Source organism: Centroberyx affinis, unplaced genomic scaffold (assembly GCF_046629955.1).
Source record: "Centroberyx affinis isolate AG114_WGS23_722 - 3 ecotype Tasmania unplaced genomic scaffold, CSIRO-AGI_Caff_v1 ptg000844l_1, whole genome shotgun sequence".
Lineage (NCBI taxonomy): Eukaryota > Metazoa > Chordata > Actinopteri > Beryciformes > Berycidae > Centroberyx > Centroberyx affinis.
Window position 1 is genome coordinate 205,517 of NW_027279440.1, and position 12,218 is coordinate 217,734.

At 40.0% G+C, this 12,218-nt stretch overlaps 1 protein-coding gene across 1 annotated transcript; it reads right to left on the reverse strand.

The window, feature by feature from the left end:
• Positions 1-2,463: 2,463 nt before the first annotated feature.
• trim47 (tripartite motif containing 47) lies at positions 2,464-10,707 on the reverse strand. The gene is made up of 8 exons (XM_071521021.1): positions 10,522-10,707; positions 9,903-10,114; positions 8,060-8,105; positions 7,749-7,844; positions 7,279-7,503; positions 6,933-6,955; positions 5,793-5,914; positions 2,464-5,672 (listed from the first exon to the last, which is right to left on the reverse strand). Exons 1-8 carry the CDS (start codon positions 10,702-10,704, stop codon positions 5,143-5,145), a joined length of 1,437 nt encoding a protein of 478 aa, XP_071377122.1. The 5' UTR covers positions 10,705-10,707; the 3' UTR covers positions 2,464-5,142.
• Between the last annotated feature and the right edge of the window lie 1,511 nt (positions 10,708-12,218).

Genomic DNA, 12,218 nt, shown 5'->3' on the forward strand with positions numbered 1-12,218 from the left:
GTTATTTCACTGCATACTTATTATTCCAGCACTTAAACAGAATCGAGGATTTTAACACTGGAGTGTATACCGATACAGTAGGAGGTCATGCCAAGTAGTAGCCAACTGTATGACTTGCAAACATCAATAGCACAAAGTTGTATACACATTATTTGCTGTATTTTAATTTTTTTTTTCAAAGGACTTAATTTATTTTTGATTTTCTTTTCTACATAATTTCTTCTACAAATTATTTTTCTAATTGGTGCATTTGAACTGTCTCCTCTCTCTTTGCCAAACTCCATTGTACATAGGCCTTGTAACTTGTAGCACTGAAAACTGAAACTTCTCTTTTGCCTCTTCCCAATGAGCTCACATTAAGATAAACAGTAACTTTTCCTTCTGCCAAAATGTATTGTTGTAAGTTGTCGTTGAACATTGCACAAAACACAAAGATTATAAGAGTTATATAGTTTGCAAGAGTAATATATGCCTCTGTGTATAGTTATCATTTATCATAATCTGAAAGTGTACTGTATATTACAATCATATTGTTCTTGTTGTAGCTGACAAGCACCTTTATCATGGATTTTCCAGTATTTGTATTCATTTGTTTGGTAGCTTAAGGTTTTCTCAACAACACCAGCTAACAGGCAGTGACACGGAAAGTTTTTTCCTCTGCGTTTTATGAATAAACTTTCTGTCCCTGATAGTGGAATGGTAACTCACATTGTTTATTTGCATAGTTATGTCTGCGTTTCCCATTTTGTGGGAAAAGTCTCAGTAATAACAGATTTGTTTATTTCCCTCCTCCATAAATATAACTCCCACCGATTCAAAGCTGTGTTAATATGGTTTTATTTTCTCTCACCTGTAACTGTCCCTGACTTACCCATGTACCTTATGTGTGGAGTAAAGGAAGCACATATAAAGGAAATAATGTATCAGCCATCCTGTGTACTGTATCTAACGAGGTCAGACTTACAATAAGTAATCACTACATTTAATGTAATCATGGCAAAGGTATGATTGTAAATATTAAAGAATGACACTATGACTTGTTGTCCAAATGGTTTGTTTTGTTTAACAAGACTTCAACTAATCCTTCATTAATTCATTCTTTTAAACCAGTCAGGTGAGTCATATTTTCACTTGCAATGACAGACTGACATTACTTCAGATGTTGCTGCACAAAGTCACTTTAACACTCATGATGATTGTCCTTTCTTCATGATTATGCTGAACTGACTGTGTGAGCTGATGAGGAGGATCCCAGAGTTGCCATGGATACCAAGTTGCCCCCTCCACTCTCCTGCAGCACCAGGCACCCAGTCGTGTGTCTTATCATTAAAACAGTTTGACTCATCCTAATGGGTAGAGACACCATTTTACATTGACATTTACTTTTTTACATAGAGAGTTTAGAGAAGCAAACTTGAGACTGAAATGTCAACAGCTTGATCGCTAAAAACAGCTGGGAAAATGGTTAGAGAAAGCAAACAAATAACATTCTCCGTTTAATAATATAGTTGAAGGAATTGCTGGCCATGAAAAAACCCAGGCAGGAGGAGGAGAACGAGAGAAGGCTGTTTTCTCAGCTCCTCCCCGAGTCACTGAGGGACAGAATATTCTGGCAGTATCCAACCTGGATCAGCAGCACCAAGCTGTTTCAGAAGTTTTTCACGAGGATGGCGGACTAGAATAGAGATGGAGAAGAGATGGAGACAACAAACAGAAAGCCCTCTAACCCTGGACTGCAGCCCGGCCGCCTTCAGGAGATATTTCCTTGGCAGTTCTGTTGGGTTTAGTGTAAGCTTTGGTTGAAAACGAAGGAGAACGCCCACACCAGGAGCTGAAAGGTGACACTGCAAACCTACTTATTATGACTTGGGACCCCCTCCTGACCTGAACTCAACCAGATGGAGGAAACCCTCCAAGTCTACTTCAACAACAGCAGGTTCACCTCCACAAACCAATGTCTCAGTGAAAGCTTTAGTTCTGGAGGGCTTGGCTGGAGGCAGTAAACCTTCCTCACATAAACAGAAATGAGCAAAGGAAGAAGTTCGGATTTGTGTATCAACTGTGGAGCAGATTCTGTCTCAGATATTCAGGGGCCAAAATAAAACCTTCCAACGCCCACTGCACATGCTAAACTGTGATTCTGAGTAGGAAATGGTGGAACAAGTTGCTCTTGCTGCTGAAAGAGGCAGCAAAACACCAGAACAACTGTCTTCCTGGAGACCATAGAGAGGCTCCTGAGAGGCTCATTTTAATTCAAAGCATCCTATCTCTCACATGACTGACTTACAGACATTTACTTAATTTCCAAAATGGATCTATTGAATTTTATAATCAACCTCTTAAAACATAGCTTAATGGTTTACAAGAAGCACATAACTGAAGCAGTGAAACTTTAATAAGCATTTATACTGTCTTCTCACACTACTGTGTGAAAAGCATGTAAAAACACAGAGCACAGCCATCAGTATGTTTGATAGTGATAAAACCAATATGCCAACCAACCAGCAATATGCTTTTTTAAGGAATCATCACTGCCAAATGGCAATACTGAAACTGCAATGCAAACAATATGCAAATTGGAGTCTGTAAATTGGAATACATTTTCTTTACTCAATATTGCATGAAGTTTTAAGTTATCCAAAAGTTAATTCAGAGTATTTCAGTGGATTATGTTAGCGATGACAATTTTATGCAAGTAAATCAATAAATTCACAAGTTCACCTCTTGCTGCTGAAAGAGGCAGAAAAACACCAACAATAATTTTTAAAAGTGAACTTCCCGCCCCTCTGTGTCCAGAACACATAATATACATACTGTACATGCAACAAAATATTTCAATGAATTTTGACTGAGGCCTGCTGCTAACACAAATTGGGTTTTGGGTTTTAATGCATTTTTATGTAAGGGACACAAATTAAATTGCAGATAAGAGATTTTGGGAATGAGTCCTATTTACAGTCCAAATATATTTTACTAGCAAGTTAACATGGTTACTTTATAATAAGAAGGGTAATAATGATATTTTGGGAAACAAGTACAGTAAGTGGATAGTAGTGGCTTTAAAGGAAAAAAATCAACCCAAGACACTTTTTTCTTTTTGTGTCTTTGTCAAGTCTAACTAACATACTAAGCACATCCAAAGGACCATAAACAGATTGATTCTCGATTTTAAGTTACTACCAGGGAATGAAATCAAGCAATAAGCAATATTTACAAATACGAAATCAAGCACATTATATGAGACAAAACATTTATTAACAAATACTCAAAGCTAAAGAGCACATGGTTCTACAATGCTACCATCTGAGTAGCTTACACCCCTGAAAATAAATTGATGCCACCTAGAAAATTGAAAAAGGAACCATTTTAGATTGACTCTAGGAATGGCTATTCTCAATTATTTTCAAAGATCATGCTCTTGAATGTTTTTCTTCTGTACTTCTAAATGATTTCATTTGAAAAACCGTCACTGTACAACCCTGTAGGATAGCAAATATTGCATTTGTAGGTCCAAAACTGCACTGTGTGAAATTGCCGTGAAACATAAGCAAAAATCAAAATTCTTCTTATGGTTATGATCAAACTTGGAAAATGTTAATATTCTAAGATTACAACAAAAAGAAATAGCGATTATAGTCATTGTCAACAACTGTATGTATTTATACATTCAAAAAGAAACAAAATAGCATTAAAAACAAAAACATAAAATTAACAGTTGGCCCAGTATCTTAACACTGAAAAGCACTGGGCATGGCTGATGGACCTCAAATCGTCAGGACCATCTTGCAGTACTGAAAGCAAATCATTAGCAAGCAAAAAGTAACCTTAATCAATATTAAATGAATTTGGTTAAGAAAATAATAAATATGATTTGTAAATAAATGTAAATATATAATAAAACTCCATATGTTCTTGAGGTGAGACTTGCAGCCCACCAAGCTGTCGGCTGTGAATCCTACCCGTTGTTAATTGAATGCCATTAGCATTGAACCAGATCCAGATCCAGAACCAGATCCACGATTCACCCATTAAGGATTTAAGAATGCACCCATCAACTGGCAACATATCTAGGTACACAGTTATATAGTTTCATGATTTGAGATGTCTGAGATCTCTTTGATTTGAGATAAACAGTTTGCTTCAATCAGAAAGATTCTCAAGATATCTGTAACAAACCAGACAAAATGACATGACAGTATCTTCAGTACACTCGTCACAAAAATAAGCCACAAAATGACTTCTTAGGCCAATAGGCCTGTACAGGGGCATCTGTAACAACACAGAAAAAACACAGCATCTACAATGTGCCAGACAAAAAAAAACATTAATGTAATAATGATTAAAAAGAGGCTATTAATATAAGTATCTGTACAAACAGACAACATACGATGTCCACACCACAAGCAACTTTAGCTATTAGTTACTGGAAGTCCAATCGTTATCTGAGAGCTGAAACCCAGGACAAGTTGACCGATTCTAGTCGACTGATTCTGACAACTGTCAGCACTGACAGCCTGTTTGTCAGTGTAGAACAGTTGGGAGAGTCTTAACTTTCAGAAAACCTTGCCCTCAGCAGCTAATCATGTGATAACTGTGTCATATGTCCTTGCAATGTTGCCCATCACTGCAATAACATTGGCACTGCCTAGCAATAGCCGATATGGGTTAACATACAGTAGTATGGCATTGTGGTTGTTAATGTGAAAGAAGCTGTTTATGCTCTAATCAACAAGAGCATCAGAGGCATCTGCATCCCTGCACACACAGTGATATAGACAGCAAAGCACCTCTCCAATCCCCAGCCACAGTCAGGGGGAATAAACCTACAGTGTGTGTCTACGTTAAAAAGAACCAGTTTTAACATTTTCAGGTTCAAAATGTAAGAGAGAAATGAATCTCTTCATTATAACCAAAGTGTGGTGAGACACTTATTATTACTCAGTGTAACATTTTCTCTTTGTCAACACCGGCAAGAGCAACAGCCAACTACTCAAATACATAAGCTCTCAAAGGTAATATCACCCTGGAACTCCTGCCTGGTCTATGGGATAAAACTTTGCTGACAGCAAATGTGGAAACACTGGTGAACATCAGTCCACACCGGTAAGCCTCTCTTAGACAACCAAACATAAACACTCCCTCTCAATAATAGTGGCATATCTGCAGCCTGCTCCCTGGATCATTCTTCCCTGGGCTGAAGAAAGGGCAGACGGGCTCGACGAAGCAGGTGTCGAACATGTACAGCTTCTTCATGGTGACGGCATCATAGAAACTAAGTCGTCCGTTGTCGTAGTCCAGGTACACGCCGACCCGGGGGGAGTTCCAGTAGTCGGCGACGGGGATGCGCCCGTCCTCCCCGTTGGCGTACAGCCGGTCCTGCAGGCAAAGGCTCCAGTATCCCGCGGAGGGAGTGAGGCTGACGAAGCCCTTCCTGTTGCTGTACTCTGTGGTGACTCCCAGGTACCAGACCCCTTTGTCCTTCACATCCACCTCCCAGTAGTGCTGTCCGCTGGCGTACTGAGCTGTGGCCAGAACCCCGCAGAAGCGGGTGAAACGGGCCGGCAGGTCCGGCTCGTGGCCACGGACGCGGCCCTCCTCCACCTTGGTGTCAAAGTCTGTGATTAACAGGTTTTGGTGGGCGGTGTCGGGGTCCAAGGTAAGGTTCTGAGGCACTAAACAGAGCGAGAGAGAGAGAGAAATAAGGCTGTGACAGAATTTCAGATCTCAACACTTCAAATCTCTAGTAGTACAAATGTGTTTAGTGTGTGTTTCTGCGTATACAGTAAACTCACTGGTATGCAGCACATGCATCATCTTCTTCCACATGATAAGCTGGAAAGGCCCTGAGAAGTCTGTCCAGTCAGACGGACAATTAACCGGCTCAAGAGATGTGAAGGGCTTGCAATGGATGGCTCTGTGGGAGAAGAAAGAGAAAAGCATGATGCAGAACTAAAGCCACATGATCATAAACATGTTTCCAGGGGTTAAAGCTCAAATGAGAATGTTACAGATTAAAAGCTATGAGGGATCAAGCACTCACACAGCATGTTTCATGACGCTCAGACATCCACCCAGTGACACTGTTTTAATCTATATGCAGTTATCTTTGTGTTAACATCACTGCAAATTACTAAACACTCCAAGAGCCAAAATTTGGCCCTGGCTCCCTGGATCTGCCTGAAATTTGCTATGCATGCCTCTGTCAATGACCTGACATATGACATATGCGTAAACTTTAATCCAAATTTTTAATTACAAGTAGTTTTGTGATATACCATACCCACATGCACCAATCACTACCAAACATCAAATATTGACGACTGCTTGAGCTTAAAAATGTGGACCAAATTCCATACAGTTGCTGGCAGAGAGAATGAATGAATGATTCAGCGATATTAATTTTTAGTGTTTGTGGTGCCTCTTATTGGCCAATTTGAAAATGGCAAGAAAGCAAATAATGGCTGAACTCTTGTGAACATGAGGACCAAGTTTGACGATGAATGAACATGCCGACGCAGCACTGTTACCAATTTAGTGATAGATCACAGGCCTCCTTGGAAGTTCAGTGTTTAATAACAGCAATACACTTTGACCAATTTAGCTGAAAGAATTGCTGAATTCTGTATTCTAGTCCAGTAATGATATGAAGTCAAATTCATGCAGATGGGAAAACATTAAGGAGACCTCTGGAAATAACTAAAAAAATGCAGACAGGCAAATTCAGAAAGCTGGATGTGTATAAAAGTCTGTAACATGTAGGTTCCCCCTGGAAACTGAGCAACAGCAGTAGGGTAAAAATATCAATAACTATTATTATTGTCGCTGTTCTACTAGTATTAGTAGAACTGTTATTAAAACTAAAAGTTTTCAGCCTCTACAGGGCCTGGTCCTTTAAAATGAAAATGCAGAGACTAAAACTTGAAGCCACTTACTCGTTGTATGTCTGAGCAAGACTCTGTTGGAAGAACAAAAACACAAATGTTAATTACATCTGAATTCACTTCATGGTGAACTGGGAAACCATGTAGTCAAAGAACAATCTGCTCTGTTTAAGTATTATCTTTGGTGGTTTTCGCATGTACCTAATGTCATAAGGTACACAACAGCTACTGTAATCTTTGAAAGTATTTGGGCACCAACACATTTTTGGTGCTTTGTTCTGTTCTCATTTTATTTTGGATGCCACATTTCAGGCTTCAATTCTGTATTTTATGCATTTTAAGAGCTACCTTGTGGTTACAGTAACTGTGGATCACACTGTTCATATGTTAGACTGACCTCAAAGCTAGTTTTTCCACCGATGTGGTTGTGAATATCAGCTATAGCTTTGTCCACAGCTGCTGCCTCCGTCTCCACGATCTTCAAGTTGTCGTCTATGACGGCCATGGTGGCCACTTCCTCAGCATCCAGGCTCTCCAGCAGCGAGTCTCTCTCATCTAGCAAGAACTGGACCAAGGCGCCAACATCCCCCTCAATTTTCTCCTTCAGTCTCTGTTTCTTCATCTGGAGGACAAAAAAGATGCCATTGGAGCATGAAGAATTTAGATAAAAGCTTGGGGAAAGTATGCCATACTCAGCCTGATGGGCAGCAGACTTAAGATCACTGTAATTTTTGTATAATTATTATAGATACCGGCATTGCATATTAATGTGCTAAATAAACACAAAACATCTAATTTGACCGCTAACTAGTATGAATCAGAGGTAACTGGACCTCTAGACAATATGCTTAGAGGTTTGTTGCGTACCCTCACTTCACTTTTCGTGCGCTCATCCGCCGTTATCACTTTCATACACTGAGACTTCTGCCAGTTGAGCTCCATCAGCCTCAGTTTCAACTCCATCTGAGGGAAACACGTACATGAAGACACATTCACACAGGCAAATAGGACATAATGCATGATCATATCTAACAAACCACAGGCTAAACAGGCCATTTAAAATTCTAAAATGAGTGAATAAGACATGCGGTGACAACCTAAGGGCCCCTGTGGATTTTCAAATACAGGAGACTGGCAGGCAGAAGACAATGTATCCTTACAAATACGTGGAGCCTTACCTTCATGTCATTCACAACTTCTGGCACTGGTGCTACCTCATGGTGTCTGAAATGACAAATGATCAGCCAGTCAGTGATTTAAAGAGCAAAATGTCTCATCTATCCAAAACACATTTGAGCCCCTCTATGCAGATCCCCTCGAGTATGCAATGAAATTGTCACTTGTGATACATCTTCAAGTTCTGTGTAAAAATGATGAGTTACGGAAAGTAACTCATAAATAAGTCCTAACCAGGGTGAGACATTAACACTCGCCAAATGTGGGTGATTTGTTAGGTCCACCAGCTACTGTGGCAGCTGGCGGGTGAACAAAGTTTGCCCAAACTGGGGAAAAAATAAGCAGTTAGCAGGCCCTTTACACAGCTCCCAGAGTGACACTTATGCACTGCCCTTTAAATCCAAAATGCCGTTTTTCCCCTCCTACGACCACTCCAAGACTCTTAGCAACGTAGTTTCAAAACAAGTCATTTTGACATGAAATCTTATCACCAAGGAAAACATTAAATAGGGCAGTTTCACCGCTCACTACATCAGTTCAGCTTGCCTACCCCAAGGACTGATAATAAGACTGTCGAACTGGAGGCAGAATGTGGAGACATATTGTTGGAGTTGAGAGGCCGGCAGACACAGATAAGAGAAGCAGTCCATTGCAACAAGCAAAGGAAGAGACATCAAGGCCAAAGAAAAAAATTGATATTTCAATGAGCAGTGGTGACATGACAACCAAGGCAAGATGCGCAACTGGCTGGTTTTCAAGCTGTCTAGCCAAACCATGTATCATATTTAGCCTTTAAAAATGTGGCTGGAAAAATGTGAGTAGCTGGCAAAATTTAGGAATCTACCAGTTAATTTCCAACTTTCTAACTTTACCAAGCCATAAAGGTGAAATGAAAGAGTAGTGTGGGCTGAAAAATAGATGTCAACAAATCAACAGCAAAGATTATGGAATAAACACAATGCTAACAAAGTCTGAATGCTTTACAGTTGCATAGTGCAATGCTATCTTCATGTTTAAGCCATGGCTTGCTGGGCAGAGGACTGTCAGCAAAAATTCTGTCTAGTTAAGTAAAAAACTCTCATAAAAAAAAGATGTAACATGATGTTACAGTATATGATGTTATTTTGGGGTGACAGTGGCCTAGTGGTTAGAGATCGTCCCATAACCGAGAGTTTTCAGGTTCAGTGCCCACAGCTGCTGTGTGAACAGCCATGTGTCCTGAAGCAAGACGCTGGAGCCCTAGTTGCTCATTGATTGTAAGTTTGCCTGGATAAGAATGTGATCTAACAAATTTATTTTACAAAGGTTTTATGAAGCGGAAAACGCATTCAGCAAGTATATTAGGTGACAACATAGATACTGTCAATTTGGGTGAAATTTAGATAAAACAAATGGAACCGTGCATTGAAAAAACACCTTAGTATATTGTTCACAGTCAGGATGACAACGGTTGATGCAAGGACAATGATGTTTAGACTTGGATGGTACACTCTGATCCAATGTTTGGAGTTTGCTTGTTCCAAATAAATTACTTGGACAGGCCTAGCTCCCTCAGAGGACTTGGTATGGCATGGCTGTGTGCTCTTCTGTGTGTACATAAAGTCAAATGTATGTAATGTATGCATTTGTTTAATATCAATTTTGACAGAGTCTAAGGAACACCCTGACCTGAGCAAATTCAAAATAGGTATTAGTTAGTAGAAAAGCCTGTCCTGCTTCAGGACAGAAAAAGACAGTGATATTTCAACTTAAGAGAGATTGTACAACAATAAACATCAAAGGCAAAATGAAATATAATATGTCTACAATTTCTCCAGATTGAAGTAAAAAGATGGGCTAAGTTACCTGTGTGCTCTAGACTCCCTGCAGACTACACAAATAGGCCTGTTATCGGTCTGGCAGTACAGCTTCAGCTCTTCTCCATGTTGTTCACACTTGCCATCTACTTTCACAGGCTTGGAAGGTGCAGGACAGGACCCCAGACACTCCAGGTCGTCCAGTTTGGCCACCAGGTTCTGCACCAGGTAGTTCTTGGTGAAACTCTTCTTACTGAAAACCTGCAGGAGCAAAGAAATTAATTGAACAAGACGCAAAAATCTGTAACAATCAACGCCAAAGTTATTTGGCAGGGGCAATCTGTTTCGTTTACAATTTACTGCGAGTCGTTTTGGATTAGAGTCTGCTTAATGCCTAAAATGTAAAGTTGGCTATTGTTACCTGCTGGCTACCAAACAGGCTCGCTAGCTAAGTTAGCCAGCTGGCAAGGCAACGCTAGCTACATCACGCAGCAGCACTTAACGTTAGCTAACTAACATTTTTTCACAAACCAACTAGCCAGCTAGTCTGAATTCGTTGACAAATATTCTGACATGTTACATTCGCACCAGGCAAAAATTTGTGACATACACGGTGGGAAAACAAGTCGACAAGCTGATATTACGCTAGCGAGTAAGAAAGCACAAACCGTTCGGCACTGGGGGCACTGATAACCGCTGTAGTCTCCTCCGTTTTCATCCCAGTGCATGCAGATGCAGAACCGGCAGAAATTGTGCCCGCATTTTAATATGACAGGGTCTTTAAAGAAGTCTAAACAGATGGCACATGTCAGCTCCTTCCTCAGATCTTCTCCAGCACCCGCGGTAGCCATGTTTACCAACACAACACACCGCAGACCACAGGGGGAAGAGAAAGGAAGTGGGCAGCATTGTTGTGCGTCATCTCCGTCTAAACCAATCACATGCGAGCGTAAATTCGACTCTCTCCCCGACTCTCTCTCTAATAATCCTCAAAACTGATGATTAATTGTGGTTTGCCTCTGAATTTAGATTTAGAATGTCCTGGAATGTGTGTGTGTGTGCGTGTGTCTGGGTGTGCTAATGAGGGAGAAATATGCATGAAAACACTGATTAAATCAACAACAACCTACCAGTAAGCAACAATATTTATTCTTAAATACATATACATAAAAACCCATTCATAAAAAGACACAAAGTGAATATCAAGTTTGATTCTTTGTGCTGAAATTGTCATATACATGGGGGTAAATGGCTGTGGGGTATAGATTACATTGCATAGCTTGGATTGGCATGTGAGGGACGGGACTCAAAAAGTGCATTTGATGTCAGAAGTCTTGCTATTTCCAAATTCATTACAAATCAAAGCATTGTATTGATCTGTATAAACCCTTCGACACTCTCTATATCCCTCAGTGACTCACAACTCGGCTGATTTCCGGCACATGTTCATCACATCAGCAAGTCGTGATAAATACTGGACATAATTTATACAGTGATGATTGACGACACCAGAATAAGACAAATATTTAGGAACACTGATCTCATTAGAGAAGTTTAACAACACGTGTAAACAAGATATTTCACTAGTGACATCAACGGGAGACAGGAGTTTCGCAACAAAAGTCTCAACATGATATTTCAGTGGTGACATATTGGTCTATAAGCAGCTGTTTGCATCATCTGATCAAAATGTAGAGTTTGCACACTCAAATCCTCCACTGTGCTAGTGACAAAAATAAAGCTTACAGAAACATATTATGGATTATGGATACAGTATAGGCATGTTCACAGCATCACAATTATTAGCAGTCGAACACACAAGTGAAAAGTGGCTCTGTAGAGATTCTCTTGAGTAAACAACAGTAAGATTGTGTTACAACACACAGTCCGTAATCCGTAAAGGAAAGAACTCCTGAGATGAGTGTCTTCACACATAACCTATCCAGTGTTAATTAAAAAAAATCATGATACCCATTGTATTTTGAATAAATATGACAATAATAACAATAACAATATCACATGGACAGACTGCAGTAAACTGGGTGGTAGCAGAAGCAGTGATGAGCTGTAAACACATGATGGAGTAAATACAAAAATACAAATAATATTAGAAAAACAGTTTGAACTCAAGCCAGCAGCAACAGAAATTCTCAATAAATCTGGGATCTCTTAAGAAGACATTCCTCATCACGATGTAAACAATGTAAAGAACCACAGACGCAGTGAGTGAGTGAAGTGTTTGGCTGATTAGTAAACACAAAGAAAGCCTGACAGTAGTGGTATTCATCTCCTGTGCTGTAGGTCTAGGAGAGTTGTTAGCCCCAGGCTAACTTGTGTTTGGACCTCAGTGGAGTTTCGACTAACA

Bases quoted from the DNA above. Each gene is read 5' to 3' on its own strand.
- trim47 (XM_071521021.1), bottom strand. From the start codon at position 10,704: ATGGCTACCGCGGGTGCTGGAGAAGATCTGAGGAAGGAGCTGACATGT. The intron at 10,115-10,521 runs GTTTGTGCTTTC...TTGCTCCTGCAG, and splicing joins AGTGCCCCCAGTGCCGAACG to GTTTTCAGTAAGAAGAGTTT. The intron at 7,504-7,748 runs GTACGCAACAAA...TTTGTCCTCCAG, and splicing joins GCACGAAAAGTGAAGTGAGG to ATGAAGAAACAGAGACTGAA.